This window comes from Neoarius graeffei, chromosome 14 (assembly GCF_027579695.1).
Source record: "Neoarius graeffei isolate fNeoGra1 chromosome 14, fNeoGra1.pri, whole genome shotgun sequence".
NCBI lineage: Eukaryota > Metazoa > Chordata > Actinopteri > Siluriformes > Ariidae > Neoarius > Neoarius graeffei.
This window is the reverse complement of record NC_083582.1, coordinates 53672727-53692633: the sequence shown is the minus strand read 5'-3', so window position 1 is coordinate 53692633 and position 19907 is coordinate 53672727. Positions and strand designations below refer to the sequence as shown.

Here is a 19907-nt window from a genome sequence, read left to right as displayed (position 1 = left end):
CAGGAAGATATGACTCCATGTTCCTTCCTGATGCCTGATTTTGTATGGGGTCCCAATTAAGGTTATTACTATGAGCACAGCAGAATATCATCATTCAGCTTCTCATAAGCAATAAAGGTTTGTCCACTCTTTACATTGCTGACATGCAGTAAAGTAGAGCAGAGGAGAAAAAAAACAGGTGCAAAAGCATGTAAAGATTTAGACTCTCATGACAATGAGCCAATTAACATGAAAACAAATGCTTGTGGCAGACAATTGAATCATTCCCTCTTTGTAACAAATGACAGCTTTGCTTGTTGCATGTAATTAGCCTAGCCGCACTGGGCTGACAGCATCCATATGTCTGCGAGTATGTGCGAGAGTGCTTGTGAGTTTAGCAAAAGCACTGGAGTGTACTAGACCACTACTGCAGCATTTTCAACAGGAAAGAAGGTGTACGAGGTGAAAAGGAGGATGGGAGAGTGTCAAAAAGAAAGAAACAACATTTTGGCTGTTGGATGAACATGCAGAGCTGTGCTAGAAACATGCTGAAATTGTATGGTTTGATGGCGAGTGTCACCAGGTCCCTCCTCACTGGAATGTTTCTTGTACTGGTTTTCCAGGCTATTCTACTAAGGATGCTAAATGCAAAAGCATAAGACATGCTAATCACACAGCCAATTCATGATCTAGGATGAAATCCAGGTGTGTGATAGCCTGGCTAACGCGACTTCAAAGCTCTCCGAGCTATTGGTCTGGCCAAGATATTAAGCCCAACCGTTTCCCAGAGCCCGTGGTTGACCCGCCTCCCTGAAATGCCTCAGTTTGCTACTGGTCGAAGCCAGAAAAGGCTGTGACGAAGCTTAAACCAATCACATCACTCTTTCCTCTGACGTATGCAACGCGACGGGGCTAACTGGTAGATTAAACTCTTACCGAAGCCGGTCGGGAGCAAGGCGAAAACATCCTTCCTTTCAATAAATACCTCCAGGGCTGCTCTTTGCTCCGTTTTAATGAGAACTTCCCATTGAATGCTTTCAATACAGCATCTATGCGTAATAGATGCAGAAGCGTGAATGAAGCGCTTCCGGCATAGATTCTGTAAACAATCTATGGCTTCCGGTCGCAGTTCTACTACGTTAGTGCCTTGAACACGCCTCTACCCAGGGCCGTTGGAGATGCTCAAAGTTGATTGGTTCCCGATTTTTCGGGAGCTTGGAAGAGCTGTAGATAGCTTGCCTGGCCAGACTAAGGTGGTGTTTACATTAGACCGTATCAGTGGATCATCAGATTAACGTTTTTAAAACGATTCGCGTGCACACAGCAACGCCAATACACGATTCGTGTGCACACAGCAACGCCAATACACGGATACGCTAATCACATGACTAATTAGACGGCACGTAAGTTGAAATGTGTCAGTGCGGCTCAGCGCTTCCTCCTCAGCGGCTGCGCTCCAAATCACTCCACCCTGAACAGCGAGTGCCCTCTGGAGGGTGGGTACTCCGGCCCTGCGCAGCTCACAGAGCGCGCGAGTGAAGCGCACGAGCAGTGATTCGGGACTGAGCCGCTGTGTGTGTGATCCCAGTGCATATTGGGCATGCGCAAGTCACTCACCACTTGCAAGTGGAAGGATGGCAAGCCTAAAGACAATCATAACTACACAATGGGCAGTATTTGCATCTTACCATGAACAACATTAAGAATGACAAAGCAAAGCATTATATTCATACTTTTATACTCTTTAATGAAAAACAAAAAGGTGATACAAGGCGGAAACAATAGCAGGAAGAGAAGTCCGTGCCGTTTTTCAGCAGTCGCGTCACATGACCAACGTGGCATGAACAACGCCAGCGAATCAGGAAGGTGGATGTCACAGTGACGTTGTCCAATGACGACGTCAGCTAGAGCTCAGCACTGCGTTTCCTCGTATCTCAATGTTTACACAGCACCGGATCAGATACGAACTGGGTTGAATACGTGGGCCCTGGCGGATTCAACTTGTTCCGCCTGTGGAGTCGTTTCCCGGCGTTTTAATGTGAACGGACAGTGCATCCGCGACGAAAACGAGATGGATACGGTCTAATGTAAACACCACCTAAGCTCGCAACAGGCCCTCGTGTTGCATCACGCTTAGGATGGGCGGGCCCAGGCTAGGTGTGTGAGGGAGTTTAGATTAGGCACTTTTTAGTGCAAGGTCATGTAGGTCAACTCTCTGTTCAGAACAGTGATCATTTCCTTACTTGTGCCATTGTTACAAGACAAACTTGCTTCCTGAGCATGGAGGCAGTTTGTGTGTATGTGATCACTGTCCTATCCATGACCCCAGTCAGTAATGGCCCAGACAACAGGTTTTGTGATCCCGTAAAGTGGTGTGTATTGTATAGGTGGTCAGTCTGGCTCGGTCTTTGCTCCCCCACTTGCACTGACTATGTTTGCAGTTAGGATAACATGATTTGAGACTGAATAGACTTTTTCACTCAGGTGGGGGGTTGATTCACACATTTAAGAAAAGAAACTTAAAGTAGGTGATGTCAGTGGGGAAGCTCTGTGTGTGTGTGTGTGTGTGTGTGTGTGTGTGTGTGTGTGTGTGTGTGTGTGTGTGTGTGTCTGTGTGTTTATCATTGCTGTTAATCTGTTCATCCTGTTCATGTTTCACTTCGATAGCTTGTTCTAAATGTGGAAAAAACATCAATGATGGAAACATTTTGCTGTTATGAATTATGATTTTCTGTTGTGAGCCTTCTCTCACATTTTATTTTGTTCTTCCTAGTATGTTCTCTAAAGTCCAATTTTGTTGGGAATATTTACCAATTTAACAAATTTCTTTCCTTCATCACTAAACATAACTATTATTACATATAATATGTGAGCATAAACATATTTGTAACATAAATATGTTTATCTTCATTGGCAGAGGTGATTCTAGAGTCTGTTGTGGCCCCAAGCAAAAATTTCCAGGGGGCCCTTCTGACCAGTGTTCATCACCAATATGTTATAAATAATCTGACACCAACGAAAAATGTATGAAACCAAAGTTTTTTAAATTCCAAATGTGAAAATACAATGGTAAAGAACAATAAAAACAATAAAAAACAAAATAAATAAGCCCTCGGGCCCCGACTCTCGGGGGGCCCCTGGGCCAGGGGGCCCCAAGCAGTTGCCTGCCTTGTCTGTTCACAAGCTGCGCGTCTGTTCATTGGAGGAAAACATGTTCACTTCTATCACAGCCTGTAGTTTATAATTTGACCTCTGTTTGCTTGGTAATCTCCAATTTTCTCGATAATCACTAATACATCTTGGAAGCCATTTAAAATTAAATACAATATGTTTATTTTCGAATTATGTCCAATGGTATTTCTAGAGTGTACAGCACTACAAGTTGCTATTTCAAAGTTAATTTCTTCTCCCTGTAATTTTCTGTGTTGACAGAGTAAAATGATTAATGACTATTGCCACTTTTGCTTTGGATTACCTTAAATAACCTTCCGTGTTGATTTAGTGTCATATCCGAAGGTAATCTAGCAAGAAAAAAAACAAGAATGGAAAAAAATGCAGCTGCAAAAATATCATTTATGCTGTCTTTTTCACCAGGACATGAAGTGGAGACACTAAACAAACAGCAAGTGAGAGAAGTCAATGTTGTGTTTCCACCAATCCCCCCCCCCCCCCCCCCCCCCACCACCACCACACACACACACACACACACAAATGCTATTTATTATGGCTGTGGTGAAGAAAAAATTAGCTTTTTCTATTTCTGCTTTTGGATTTGTACATGTTTTCCCTACATAATCTGTGTACACCTCACACACACAGCCAAGAGTATTGCTTGAATTATGAATATTGTACCCTTCATCTACGTGTGTTTTACTGCATGATGAACCACAGCAGTCGGAATCCTGTGTGTATACATGTTTAAGACTAACCTGACATACTCAAGAAACCTTCCATCTTTCTGTCAAACTGCTTATGCACCCTTAGTCTTACACATTGTCCTTTCCCTAAGCTGTGGCTTAGTCTAGTAGCAATTGCATTGTCTCTTAGTGCTCGGTCTAGCAGAAATAAACATCCTCTGAGAGAGAACGGGAGAAAGATGGAGAGCGAGAGCTGTTTTAATGTACACACACGGAGTCATTTCAGCCCAGAGCTACTCCACATGCTGATGGATGGCACTTAATTTCGGCCTCGGTTAGGCAGGCCTTAAAACCAATGCAGCGGACACAAAACAGAGCACACTGCAAAGCCGACTGACAGTCTCTCTCTCTTTCTCTCTCCCGCTTGCTCCCTCTTACTTCACTCCTCACCATATGCTGGTCTCCTTCCACTGGAACGTGGGATTGTCCTTTGATAGCATGACTGAACTTACATCGAGACATTTTGTGTGAGTGTGTGTGGTGTGTGCACGTGTGCGTGTGTGTGTGTGTGTGCGCGCGTGTGTGTGGCATAAGCGCTTGGGGGTTCCCCACTCCCAGAATCCTTCTTTTAATTCCTTAATTGGATTAATGTTGATTTGAGAGAGGGGATGGCAGCGATTAGTATGCACATGACCCGATTTCCTTAAGCAGTGGACATGTGAGATTGTCTCCTGTCTGTTGCACTTGGTGCATAAAGAAACACTTTACAGAGAGCCAGCATTGCTTCAGCCTTTATCCGTGTGCCCAGGCTGTGGCACGCGCTAAACTCTGCATGCTAAACCTGTGGCATGATAGCGCCTCTCCTGTTCTACTGTAAAGCTGAAGGAGCTCTTCCCATGTGCAACTCTATCCACTCTATCTCCACTATATCCCCCATGTGGTTGTGCTCGTTTGGCCTTGCTGCTTGCTTGTGTTGGCAGCTTCCTCTCCATTTCTGGAGAGAGCCTCTAGACCTCCTGCTATCTCTCTGTCCCACCCTCCTTTTTCCAGCCCTATCCTGCTGTTCCAGTATCAACAGTATTTAATTTCTGCAGGTTGGTTTATTAGAGGTGGAAGAGGAGGGTGTGGAGAGACACAAGGGGAAGGGCCTAGGTAATAATTTCAAGGAACTGCAGATGATGCTCACTGCCGGCACACGGGAGACAGAAAAATAAGAGAGAAAAAGTCAATAAAGCAAAGCAAACAAGAGGAAACGTTTCATTAAAGGGGACTTGGCGGAAGGCATGGGTGGGGGGTATGTGCTACTGGAGAGCTGCGCTGGAGATCACAGGAGTTTGGCAGCTATGAGGTTGTTCAGCGGCTGCCAGATGACAAAAAAAGACAGACAGAGGCTCAATGCAAACCGAGACCCCTGACTTCTGTCTTGCTCTCTTTGGGTTTTCAGTACCATAATTAGAGATTGAGGTATTTTTGGTGCTTCTCTCATATCTCAATCTCCCCATATAGAACCTATGATACAGGTTTCTTTAAAGTTTCTAAAAGTACTGACTCCTTGTAACTGTTTTCATACCAGGCTCAATAGTTTTAAGCTCGAATTGGTAACAGACACCTCTCATCTTTGAGGACAGCGATGCCGTCTGGTCTGCTCTGAAGGGAGGACTTGTTCTGACAGCAACACTCCACCCTTGCTGTAGTGTTGAGACAGTTGTATTGCTAAGGCATGCAGCAGTCTTAAAGGATGCAGGCCTCTCATTTTGGCCAGCTGTGGGCTGTAGTGGAGCCTGTGGTGGAGCTACTGGGCTTCTGAGGCGTGGAGTAAAGAGTAGTGGCCCCTTTAGGGACATGGTTCCATTTTTTTTTTTTGTGATGCCCATTTGTGTGGTTTTTCTTGTATTCCCTTCAGTTTGGTTTTGCTCCCAGACTGATTCTAGATCAGTGCTATAAGCCCTCCTTTGGCCACGCCGTAGTGGCTTGCCACTGGCATGGTGAGGAGGGAGTGGGTGTAAGGAGATGAGAGAGTCTGCTTTAGCCCTGGCTCGAACAGCCAGCCTCTCCTCAACCCTGCAATTATGCTGTTTTTCTTTTCTCTTCCTCTGTGTTTTTTTCTCTCCTCCAGCTGCCATGTTTCCAGCTGGAGGCTTTGGCGGTGGCCTTGCACGTTGTTTATTTTGTGAGAGCACTCATTTGGTAATTTCACACCTCTAAACATCTCCTTTAACCTCCTCCTTCTCACCCTGCTGTAATGAACTTTTATCAGTTTAGGAAATGAAAACTCCCTCAGTCTCACCTCAGCTCAATAGCAAAGTCACATCTTGATGGCAGAAGGAACACAACACTTCAGACAGAGTGCTAAAACTTCCAGCCTTGAATTTATTTCCCTGAAGAATATACAAAATACTCGAAATCCTGTAAATTTAATTTATACATTCAAAGGCTGATAAAATTATTCTGCACTACACCAAGTGTAAATAATTTATAACACCTTATTGCTAAATTAAATTAGATTTAGAGCTTAATAAAGCACAAATATTGGCACAGCATCTGGAGCATTTGCATAAATGTTAATTTGACTTATTTAAACATTAACATTCCTGTTTTATTTCCATGTTAGTTAGATAGGAAAAAAACATTATAAATATAAAATCATTTTTGTATGGTTGTTCACACCTCATTTCTCTTCCAGCTTATTATGCTTGTCTTTCATTCTTCCCCCATTCTTCCATTTCCCCCAGAGAGTATCCATTTGATCAGTCTGTCTTTTTTTTGTTTGCACAGCATATGAATGTGTTCAGAATATGAATTTTGTGTGTGTGTGGAATATAAATGTATAGGTGAGTGTGTATGTATATGTACATGCAGCGTACAGTATATGAACTTTGTGTGAACCGTATAAATGTGTCTGATCCTGATTGTTGGCTGCTTCACAGGTGATAAATGACTATAATTGTATGTGTATATTCATGTGCTTTGCCACAGTATCTGACTCTTTTTATGCTAAATGCGGTCTGATGGGATGAGTGGATTATGTGCTACACTCAGGATGTGAGTGTATTTTAAAGGAGAGTACAGTATGTTATTTTGAAGTGAGTATGTGTGTGTTTAAGCAGTGTGTACCATAAAAATGGGGGAGTAAGCACTAAGCAGTGTTAATAATTGATATCAATTGGATTGGTTGATAACACCATCACATTTGGCCGTTGGACTGCTAACCTGCCCCCTCTCCGAGGGACTGCCACCCAATGGGACCATAATGCTCAAAGGAGGAGAACATTTCAGCCCCTGTTTTCATTCTTTCATTTTCATTCTCTTTCTGCCTCCTTCTTCCTCACTGTTGGCTGTTCTTGCAGTTTATTCTTTTCTCTTCCTTTGTTTTTTTGTCTCTTCTCCCCTTCCTTCCTCTTTTTCTTTGCATGTAGAACCCATCTGCTCTTTATGTTTGATCCTAACCCTGGTTATCGGTGTCCCGTGCCAAAGAATGTCATAGTTGTTGCCATATATGAAATTCAATGCCATGTTTTATACATGATGATTTGATTGGTGTATTTTATTATTTCAGTGCTGGTAGCATGAAAGTGTGTGTATGTGAGAGAAACGGGATGTCCTCACTCACTCATTGTTAAGCTGTTACAGCAGAATGATCACAGCAGCTTAATCATGGGAACCATGACTTAAGCTGCTTTTACACGGGTAGCGGGAACCAGTCGTGCCCACTTTCCTTCATGTTTACACGCTCATTCTTTATCGGTGGCAAACTGGAAGTTAGACAGGTAAACACAAAAGTTCTTCTTTCGGCTGCTCTCGTTCTTTCAGGGTCACCACAGCGGACCTGTTCCACATATCTGAGTTGGCATAGGTTTTACACTGGATGCCCTTCCTGATGCAACCCTCTCCAGTCTATCCAGGCTTGGGACTAGCACTAAGTATGCTCTGTCTTATACAATCCCAGTGGCAGGGTATTTTACCTAATCTGCATGTCTTTGGATTGTGGGGGAAACCGGAGCACTCGGAGAAAACCCACACAGACACTGGGAGAACATGCAAACTCCACACAGAAAGGCCCCCGTCAGCCATGGGGTCCGTACCCAACCCAGAACCTTCTTGCTGTGAGGTGACAGTGATAACCACTACACCACCATGCAGCCCAGGTAAACACAAAAGTGTGCACGTACAAATCAGTGATCAGAAGCAAAATCATGGGCGACGATGAAAGGCATGCTTTCATATTTTTTCAACATTTTCATGGTTGTTATAAGAAAAAGACAGCAACGAAGGATCCAGAACATGAATGCAAATGCACAGCGTCGCATCAAAATGTTCCAACAATGTCATCGGCGTGAGAGAATCGCATTTATGTTTATGTTGATGACAGTAGTTCCTCTACTTGTCCAACCAGTACAGCGCTCAGTCTGGAGCTAAGAAAGGTACGAATTTGACACAAAGCAGTCTTGTTCAGATGATAAATGACCCGGATGAATGCTACTGCACACGTGTAAGCCCTCCTACTTGCCGCCGATTGTGTTTAGACAGTAAGCAGGAACAAGTTGCTCCCGGTCCAAGATGTTCCAGAACAAGTTGCGCCACCTCGAAAAAGGGAGCAAGTTGTTCCCACTGGAGTTGACTTGTTCTGGAACAAATCGTGTTTAGACGGGCAGTTGTGCCAGGGCAACTTCTGGTGCAAGTGCCCGTGTAAAAGCAGCTTTAGAGAAGTCTGTGAACCGAGACTCTTGTATACTAGGTCTCTAATTCTCTATTCCATTCACTTGCCCTGCTTCTGTCGGTCTGTCATTCTTCTTTCTCCTCACCTCACCCACTCTCTTCCCTACTTCTGTTTCTCACTTCCTTTTGCTTGTTTTTTTGCTCTTTTTTTTATCTTCCTGGCATGTGCTCTTCTCCTTTATTCCTTGATCTCTCGTCTCCCACTCCCCCTTCCTCCCTCTGTTTCTCAGGCTTTTTTTTTTCCTTTGACATTGTGAGACTGATAATCAGGTACCTGGGAGTGAAGATTTGTCTTTAGTTCATCTCAAATTCAGTATTCTTATATGAAAGAAATGTCTATTTTCTTGAATTATTTTTGATTTATTAAACTAAGTACTGTACAAATAAACCACTATCAGTTTATATACTTTACTAGATTATTTTAGTATTTATTTCAGTTTTATTTTACAAAGTTTTAAATGCACCACCATTTTTCTCCATCCTGATTAAATATTCTTGATTATATGAATTTGGTATTTGAGCCAGATTTGCTGACATGATGCTAAATTCAGTTGTTGTTGTTTTTTTTCCATTCAAAACACATGCTCAGTACTTCACTGATTGTAAGAAGGCTATGTGTTTGGCTTGTGGCTGCACCCAAGAAGCTCAAAAGCTTTAAGCTTTGTTTGATACCAAACTATTAAATGATGTAAACTTTGTATCAAATCCTGCAAGCTTTTGTATATTTGATAGTTTTGGTTACTGAAATAAGTCACTGAGAACTAATGAAAAAGTACATAGAGACAATAATACTGAAATTCCACTTGTATCTGTGACAAATGCTACTCTGCTGACAACTAACTAGCTATTTGAAAGGGGAGGAAGACGTGGTGATGTAGAGACGTTTATGTGTAGAGACAGAGACCAACTGTAACAGTTTCCTAGGAATTAAAAATATATTAAACAATTTATTAATTTATATTGCACTTTCAGAGTATTTATAACGATTACTATTACTGGGGCGCCGTGCTGTGGATCCGGGGACCCGGGTTCGGTTCCGACCCGAGGTCATTTCCCGGTCCCTCCCCTTCTCTCTCTCCAGCTCGTTTCCTGTCTCTGCACTGTCCTATCCAATAAAGGTGAAAAAAGCCCCAAAAAATCTTTAAAAAAAAACTATTATTATTACTAATAACTAGCTATTGTCAGAGACTATTGTTGTTTTGCCTTCAATTGTTTTCCATCCTCAAACTTTACATTTGACACACCCATGAATAACAATGAATTCTGGTATGCTGTATGAATCAGGAGGTATAAACTCTGTCCTGGCCAGTTTTAGCATCCTGTGTCATAGCACATCATTTTTATCTCACCGTCTTATCTTGCCTGTCTCCGCTTGTCTCTGTCCTGCAGGCACTGGGCTGATGGCGAACTCCTCTGCTTCATTCATGGGCACTTTCCTGGCCAGCAGTCTGGGCTCACCCCCATCCCACCATTCCGGACCCCCTTCTTCTCCCTCTTCTCCACCTTATCGCAGTGGACCTCACTCCAGTGGCCACTCCCAGATCTGGTTTCCACACCCACATGAAGGTAAGCTTACTCTTGTCTCATTCAAACTCACAGTGAAAACCATTTATTTATTGCTATTATGCTGTAATGGTGTTGAGTGGGAATAGGAGTAAATTGGTGAAGTCGAAACATTAAAGCTAGACTGCCTTTCAGATTTTTCAAGTGTAGGTCATAAAAAGAATTTTCCCTGACCCCCAATTATTTTTGTTTAGTGGATTGAAAGCTACTGAATTTGAATCACATGTACTTCCAATTTTATTCAGGGTTTTTTTTTAATAGAACAATTAATGAATTTAGGGCCATGTGGCCCTAAACCAGGGGTGTCAAACCTGATCCATAAAGGGCCGTGTGGCTGCAGGTTTTCATTCCAGCCATGCAGCAGCACCCTGATTTGGCTTATTCAATCAACTGACACACCCACCCTTTAATCAAGGGTGGGTGTGGCTGCAAGTATTTGACTGTGTGAAGACAGTTCAGTTGATTGAATGAGCCAAGTCAGGTGTGCTGCTGCATGGCTGGAATGAAAACCTGCAGCCACAAGGCCCTTTATGGATCAGGTTTGACACCCCTGCCCTAAACTCTCTGCAATTTTTTCTTGCTTCACCATGACCCAATTCAAGATACTACGTCATGCATCACGTGGTGGGCTTTCCCCGTTCACGCAAGGCATTGTGAGATACAAGTTGGAACAGGAGAGGAAAATGGAGAACATGAGTGTGTGAATGAAATGTGAAAGACCAACTACAGTAACGGAAAGCAAGAAGAAAAGATGTTATGTTGTGAAGGAAAGGAAATGCAGGACCAAACTAATAAATATCAATGGTCAGCAAGCACCTCGGTGTGATCAGCTGTTCGTTTAGCAACAGAATGATGTAACTGTCAGTGCACGGTCAAGGTAAACCTGTAGATGGCAGTAATGCAACACTGGATGCCAGCTGCCGTAAAACCCAAAAGATAAAGGAAAAGAAGAAGAAGAAGCAGGTAAACCTGTGCATGCGCACACAAACTTCCTCTGTCTGCTTGACTGTGCGAAGTGAATGATTTCATGCACATTATTTGCTAGGGAATCCCCTCAAATTAAATAACTTCTCAGCCACAAAATGGCCTGATATTTTGTGAGATATTGCAGAAATAAACATATATCACAATGACTAAATTTAAGAGGGAACTAAATTTCACCGATTTTATGAAATCGAAAGGACGTATAGCTTTAATCTATCCTCTGGCAACCTAGTAACATTACTGATAATCTTTACCACGGCTCCTGTGGGAATTGATAGCCTTGTTGTGAACGTGTGGCTGGGTGTGATGTTGCTGGCGGTGATGTAAATGATGATGCAGTGATACTGCAACAGAGCTACTGACAGCTACAATGATGCTTGAAAGTTTGTGAACCCTTTAGAATTTTCTATATTTCTGCATAAATATGACCTAAAACATCATCAGATTTTTACACAAGTCCTAAAAGTAGATAAAGAGAACCCACTTAAACAAATGAGACAAAAATACCGGTATTATACTTGGTCATTTATTTATTGAGGAAAATTATCCAATATTACATATCTGTGAGTGGCAAAAGTATGTGAACCTTTGCTTTCAGTATCTGGTGTGACCCCCTTATGCAGCAATAACTGCAACTAAACGTTTCTGGTAACTGTTGATCAGTCCTGCACACCGGCTTGGAGGAATTTTAGCCCGTTCCTCTGTACAGAACAGCTTCAACTCTGGGATGTTGGTGGGTTTCCTCATATGAACTGCTCGCTTCAGGTCCTTCCACAACATTTTGATTGGATTAAGGTCAGGACTTTGACTTGGCCATTCCAAAACATTAACTTTATTCTTCTTTAACCATTCTTTGGTAGAACAACTTGTGTGCTTAGGGTCATTGTCTTGCTGCATGACCCACCTTCTCTTGAGATTCAGTTCATGGACAGATGTCCTGACATTTTCCTTTAGAATTCGCTGGTATAATTCAGAACTCATTGTTCCATCAATGATGGCAAACCGTCCTGGCCCAGATGCAGCAAAACAGGCCCAAACCATGAAACTACCACCACCATGTTTCACAGATGGGATAAGGTTCTTATGCTGGAATGCAGGGTTTTCCTTTCTCCAAACATAACGCTTCTCATTTAAACCAAAAAGTTCTATTTTGGTCTCATCCGTCCACAACACATTTTTCCAGTAGCCTTCTGGCTTGTCCATGTGATCTTTAGCAAACTGCAGATGGGCAGCAATGTTCTTTTTGGAGAGCAGTGGCTTTCTCCTTGCAACCCTGCCATGCACACCACTGTTGTTCAGTGTTCTCCTGATGGTGGACTCATGAATATTAACATTAGCCAATGTGAGTGAGGCCTTCAGTTGCTTAGAAGTTACCCTGGGGTCCTTTGTGACCTCACCGACTATTACACGCCTTGCTCTTGGAGTGATCTTTGTTGGTCGACCACTCCTGGGGAGGGTAACAATGGTCTTGAATTTCCTCCATTTGTACATAATCTGTCTGACTGTGGATTGGTGGAGTCCAAATTCTTTAGAGATGGTTTTGTAACCTTTTCCAGCCTGATGAGCATCAAGAACGCTTTTTCTGAGGTCCTCAGAAATCTCCTTTGTTCGTGCCATGATACACTTCCACAAATGTGTTGTGAAGATCAGCCTTTGATAGATCCCTGTTCTTTAAATAAAACAGGGTGCCCACTCACACCTGATTGTCATCCCATTGACTGAAAACACCTGACTCTAATTTCACCTTCAAATTACCTGCTAATCCTAGAGGTTCACATACTTTTGCCACTCACAGATATGTAATATAGGATCATTTTCCTCAATAAATAAATGACCAAGTATAATATTTTTGTCTCATTTGTTTAACTGGGTTCTCTTTATCTACTTTTAGGACTTGTGTGAAAATCTGATGATGTTTTAGGTCATATTTATGCAGAAATATAGAAAATTCTAAAGGGTTCACAAACTTTCAAGCACCACTGTACATAATCTGAATACTCATAATGTCTCACTGTAAAGCGACCGGCAACAAATTCAAAACAACAAGGAAAGAAAACATCAGCAGATATGGCTGGAAATTAAAATGAATTATATGCAATATCAAGTCTCACATATTGTACACATCTCCCAGGGTTCGAGCTCCATAACATCCTGTTAAATACAGTCAGGTGTGAATACATGACACCCATTACTTTACTAGTATGGAAGACTGATGGGAATGAAAATTTGTCATCCATCCCATGTTGTTTTTACCTGATACATTAACAGGTTTCATATGTGAAAGGGGATTCAGTCTCTTTTGCTCTGACTCATCTTTTCCTCATTCAGATGTAGCCAGAGGCATGTTTTGCTGTATGGTTTGTGTGCTATGGTGTAGTAGTGACTTGTTTACACACTCATCCTCACACATGCATGTCCTTGTAACTCTTATAATAGTCTGGTATAAACTGATCTCTGGTTAAGTCAGTATAACAACTGTCTTTCTGGCTGATTCGAGTCTAGGATGCCCATTACAGAAATCCTTACTGCTCCTCTGTGGTCATACACATTATGAACATCTCATCTCATCTCATCTCATTATCTCTAGCCGCTTTATCCTTCTACAGGGTCGCAGGCAAGCTGGAGCCTATCCCAGCTGACTACGGGCGAAAGGCGGGGTACACCCTGGACAAGTCGCCAGGTCATCACAGGGCTGACACATAGACACAGACACCCATTCACACTCACATTCACACCTACGGTCAATTTAGAGTCGCCAGTTAACCTAACCTGCATGTCTTTGGACTGTGGGGGAAACCGGAGCACCCGGAGGAAACCCACGCGGACACGGGGAGAACATGCAAACTCCGCACAGAAAGGCCCTCGCCGGCCCCGGGGCTCGAACCCAGGACCTTCTTGCTGTGAGGCAACAGCGCTAACCACTACACCACCGTGCCGCCCCCATTATGAACATGAGAACTGTATTGAGAGTGTTTTCAGTATGACAAGTATTGCAGTATGTAGTTATGAACTTGATGTTATTATCTATTTGTCTTGCTTGTTTTTGTTGGTGCTGCTCTCTAAGTTCATGTCCATTTTTCCCTCAGACAGGGGTTGCAGGAGCCCATTTATATGTTAAAGAAATCTGGAACCCTTCATGATGGCAGCACATATTTATTTCAGAAAAATAATTAAAATGTTATGAATATCAGGCAAATATGCTAGTGTGTGTGTGTGGGGGGGGGGGGGGGGGGGGGGGGGGGGGGTTGCTGGTTTTTCTTATCTGATCACAATCTAGCACCCATGAACTGTTTCTATACATAGAGCATTGCAGCAAGGATTTGTACACGTGTGTGTGTGTGTGTGTGTGTGTGTGTGTGTGTGTGTGTGGTATGGTGCAGGTTAAGTGCTCTGTATCTCTGGAGCTCTTGGCAGCTGGCAGGGTGGAACAGTAATTGTTGTTGGCAGGCTGCACAGTGGGGCTTTTCTGCTGGCACCAAGAGCTACAGAGCTACTGTAACTCATTGACTGAACAAATCTTTGTGTGTGTGTGTGTGTGTGTGTGTGTGTGTGTGTTAGAGAGAGAGAGAGAGAGAGAGAGAGAAATGGAGAGTGTGAATGAGAAGCAGAATGCACAGGTTAAGGTGTATGATGTTATAGTTGGATGTAAGCAAAAGAAAAGATATGATGTAGTGAGCTAGCGACAATGCAGCCTCTTTGTACGCTGGCTCAGTGCAGTGCTCTCCTGGAGCTACAACCTAATCAATAATAACACCACAATAATAATAATAACAACAATAATGATAATTGTAATAATAATGATAATAGAATGTGTCTGTAATGATGTAGATGCCCCTATTATGTTGATCGAGGTCATTATTGGAATCAGGCTTTAATTGCATTTAGACCCTTGGAGCAGTTGATTGGATGGCTCCATTTCCCCCGGTAACACTCCACGTCTCTCTCTCCTGGTCTGCTGCATATTTACCCCCCCCTCCCCAATTTGCATAAAGAGCATGTCATCAAAATGAGCCACACAATTACCCAGCTCTACTCCCCCTCAGAGACAACTGCATTTCTACTGACAATGCAAAGACCTGCCTGACCTGCAAGGACATGCTGTGCGCGTGTGTGTGTGTGTGTGTGTGTGTGTGTGTGTGTGTGTGTGTGTGTAGAGGTGGGGGGAAGACGGGGCAGACAGGAGAAAGACAGGTTAAGAGAGGGAAGGCAAATAGAGAGAGACTGATTTTAATTCTGATTTGAATTTTATTTGATGCACAGGAACCCCTGTGGAGACCAGGACAGATGGAGCTGCTTTAGAGCGTTATTGTTTAAATGTGTGTCTATCTGTGCGAGCGGGGTCTGTGTAGTGTACGTGGCTCTGTTGGTTTTATGTTGTTGCTGTAATGTCATGCACCCTCTGTATGACATTAGTCATATGTGATTATGTGGGTTAGTACATACTATACTATTGATAAGAAGTTTTAATGAAAAACATTGGGTGAGCAGCTGGCTTCCGGGGTTCTGTGTGTGTGTGTGTGTGTGTGTGTGTGTGGTGTGTGTGTGTGTGTGTGTGTGTGCATGCTCATGTTGGCACGGTGGTGTAGTGGTTAGCACTTTCGCCTCACAGCAAGAAGGTTCTGGGTTTGAGCCCAGTGGCCAACAGGGGGCCTTTCTGTGTGGAGTTTGCATGTTCTCCCCATGTTTGCGTGGGTTTCCTCTGGGTGCTCCAGTTTCCCCCACAGTTCAAAGACATGCAGTTAGGTTAACATGGGGCGGCCTTGGGCTGAGATGTCCTTGAGCAAGGTACTTAACCCCTAACTGCTCCCCGGGCGCTGTAGTATGGCTGCCCACTGCTCTGGGTGTGTGTGCGTGTGTTCACTGCTTCAGATGGTTAAATGCAGAGGATGAATTTCACTGTGCTTGAGTGTGCATGTGACAAATAAAGGCTTCTTCTTCTATACTGATTCAAGATTCAAGAGAGCTTGTCTATCAATCAGTGGCGGGTCCTGAAAATTTTCTCAGAGGGGCAAATTATCCAATAATGTCACAAGGTGACTCAATCAACAGGTACATTATAGGTAGCCAGACATTATTGACTGTTTTTCTCTCTGCATATCACAGTTCCATGCCACTTCTGTCCACTAGATGGCAGCACTTACAGAAATCTTTTCCCTGTAGCTACCTAAGCTATAGGCTGTGGTGTAAAGTTGCAAACAACATTCACAATCGAAGAATAGTTTGGCTCCACAATGACCAATTCCAATTACGCCCTATTCACTATTCACATTATTTCAATATTGTATGATGTGAAATAGCCAAGAATGATATCTTTATAAAAGATATGTCCAACAACTAAATAAGAAAGGAAACCATATTTTTAAAAAATAATACATATTTATTTGCCAATCTTGAAAGTACTGTTCTACAGAATGTTCTGTAAATAGATTTTGTACTTCAAACTCCATGACCAGCAAGAATTTTACAGACTGTGCAACTTAAGGATAACAGGAAAGTGCACTTACTGTAACAAAACATTGTAAATAGTTGGCTAACATAACAATAGCAGTTGAATAAATAGATGAGTGGATCTTTAGATCTTGCAATCAAAACCCTCAGTTTCGTCTTTGCCTCGTAGAGCTAACTCGAACACTCCACAAAATTTCACGCGTTGGATGAGCCGGTTTAATATGTGCCTGTTCTTGCTCACCTCATCGTTGTGGCGGCGAACTGCTAGCCTGTAGCCCTCATCCGGTTGTGTAGCGATGTTCACTCTCCCCAGAGCCGAAAATTTCAGGCAGCTGCCCATGTGAATCTTTGATGATTCATGTTTTTTTATTTTCTCCGACAAATGATGCATGTCCGAAACTCCAGTGACCGTCCAAGCAGTGTTGTCCGTGGAGCCACCTCCAGGGTGGAAAAGTAAGCAGGGGGAGCAGAAAACTGCTGAGACGTCCTTGCAGCCAGCTTGCCAGGATTTGCGCTGGGACCATGTTGAAGTAAAACCTCGAGTATATGATTTCCCCCCTTTGTCGAAATTTGTTTTATGTTTAGATTTGGTCGAGGGGGTCCAGCTTGTTTTGTTGCCAATTTAGCTCGATTTGATCGCTGACTAAATGGAACTTCTTTTAAGGACCGCACTGAATTGCTTTCCGCATCCATCTCACCTCAGAAACTGAGCGGATCGAACGCAACTTTGCCGCGCTTCGCAGTGACGTAAGCACGTTAGGGCAAGCCCCCCCGGAACCCATAGAGTTGCATTGAAGTGTCAGTTAGGAGAAAAAAAATATATTAACATGGGACTCTATCAGTGAACTCTTGGGTGATTCTCAACGTGACTGAAATCGCCACAAAAGGGGCGGTACTCTAGAAGCAAGACCACCCTGATTGGACAATGATACCCAGAGACAGATTAAAACGGCCTAGAGCAGTACTGGTGAAAGTTTGTTTTAAAAAAAAAACTTTTTTTTTTTCGTTTTGGCAGTGCGTCGCCCAATCGCCCTTATGCACCACCCGCCCTTGCTATCAATATGTCCATATACAAATATACAGTGCACTGAAATACCATTTCCCTCAGGCTTCCCATGGTGCATTTATAGAGAAAATACAAGATTACAAAATAAGGTGCATACGTAAATAACAACTGAGATAAATTGCTTCACAACATGGCTTTCTGAGATATCTCACATTTCAGTGGTATAACACTGACAGTAATGCACTAATAAGTTACTGACTGAATGTATTTTTTTAATATATATATATTTTTTCTTTGTGTAGCTTGATATGTCCTCTTCTGCTGCTATCCACTGTGCTGCTGCAAACAGGAAATTTCCCCGTTGTGGGATAATAAAGGTCTTCTTATCTTATCTTAGTTGATTTTTTTTTTTGATACATGCTTCATTTTTGTAGATAATTGAACCCCCCATTTGCTGGCACTCTGTTAGCAAGCCTAAATATTGAAATATATATTATATAATGATATACATTTGCCATATCATCCATTATGTTTGTCTGCATGTATAGACTTGTTTATACTGATCAGCCATAACATTATGACCACTGACAGGTGAAGTGAATCACATTGATTATCTCATTACAATTGCACCTGTCAAGGGGTGGGATATATTCGGCAGCAAGAGAACAGTCAGTTCTTGAAGTTGTTGTGTTGGAAGCAGGAAAAATGGGCAAGTGTAAGGATCTGAGTGACTTTGACAAGGGCCAAATTGTGATGGCTGAATGACTGGGTCTGAGCGTTCTCCAAAATGGCACATCTTGTGGGGTGTTCCTGGTATGCAGTGCTTAGTACCTACCAAAAGGGGGTCCAAGGAAGGACAACCGGTGAACTGGCGACAGGGGTCATGGGTGTCAAAGGCTCCTTGATTCACATGGGGCATGAAGGCTTACTCATATGGTCCAATCCCACAGAAGAGCTACTGCAGCACAAACTGCTGAAAAAGTTAATGCTGGCTAAAACAGAAAGGCATCTGTTTGGCTGCCCATGACCCTGTCGCCGGTTCACCAGTTGTCCTTCCTTGGACACCTTTTGGTAGGTACTAACCACTGCATACCAGGAACACCCCACAAGATGTGCCATTTTGGAGACGCTCAGACCCGGTCATTCAACCATCACAATTTGGCCCTTGTCAAAGTCACTCAGCTCCTGGTGCTTGCCCATTTTTCCTGCTTCCAGCATGTCAACTTCAAGAACGGACTGTTCTCTTGCTGCCTAATATATCCCATCCCTTGACAGGTGCCATTATAACGAGATAATCAATGTTATTCACTTTACCTGTCAGTGGTCATAAAGTTATGGCTGATAGGTGTATGTTCTCTGCATTACAGTACAAGTTCAGAGAATCTGAATGCTGACAGGTCTTGATGGGTTTTAAGGGATTTCCCCAGTCTAGCCCCAGGGTGTCATGACCCTTACAGTTAAACCCACCTCCAACGGCTTACTTCCTACCTAGACAACCAGTGGTGACACACTTGGGGATGTGTGTGTATTTGTTTCTGTGCGTCTATGTGTTCTTGCGGTTTTAAATGAAAAACGTTGTGTGAGCAGCTGGCTTCCGGGGTTCTGTGTGTGTGTGTGTGTGTGTGTGTGTGGGCATGTATGCATGTTTGTGGGTATATGTGTGTGTGCATGCTCATGGGCGGTTTCCCCTCTCTTCTGGCCCCTCAACTCTGCTTTTGGCTGGGAACCGTTTGTGGTGGGGCAGGTGGTCTCGCCGATCACTTTATCTCTCCTGGTCAGGTGTGTGTGAGCATACTGTGTGTCTGCATCATCTCATAAAAACAGACCAACTGCGAGTTTTTGGATATTAGCTCCACAAAACCGATACCACTGATTCCAGTGACCACGTGACTGACATACTTTGGAGCTGATGGTGGTACAAAACTACTGCTGTATATCACTGCTGTTACTGTGAGTAATAATGGAGTGTTGGAAAAGTACTGACGATACCCGTACTACCCGGGTATCTAATAGTTTGTGATGTATTTTCTTACAGTGTTGATATAATATCTTCATATTGCACAGCCCTGTGTATGAATTTTATTAGTTTTGCTGAAGTATTAATAATGAATGTGTATCAGAGAGGAAAAGCATATGTTATGTTGTTTGCACACTTCCTCTTTCCTGCATTCTCTTCTTTATGATGCTCCTTTTCAATCCACTTTGTTTTGTTGTTATTGTATTTATTGGCCTTTTCATGAAATTGTTTGTAGTGGGAGCATGCATGCGGGTGTGTGTGTGTGTGTGTGTGTGTGTGTGTGTGCGTGTGTGAGTTAAAAGTGAACAGGACACCTGTTTTCCCATCTGGGTAAAAT

The 19907-nt window shown here is 43.0% G+C and overlaps 1 protein-coding gene across 7 annotated transcripts in view; it reads left to right on the top strand.

The window, feature by feature from the left end:
* bahcc1b (BAH domain and coiled-coil containing 1b) overlaps positions 1-19907 on the top strand; it is a 444689-nt gene that overhangs the window by 62397 nt on the left and 362385 nt on the right. For all 7 annotated transcript variants that reach the window (XM_060940000.1, XM_060939997.1, XM_060939999.1 and 4 more), the window contains one exon: positions 9942-10118. In XM_060940000.1, coding sequence (XP_060795983.1) covers positions 9942-10118 — 177 coding nt within the window. The remainder of the gene's footprint in view (positions 1-9941; positions 10119-19907) is intronic.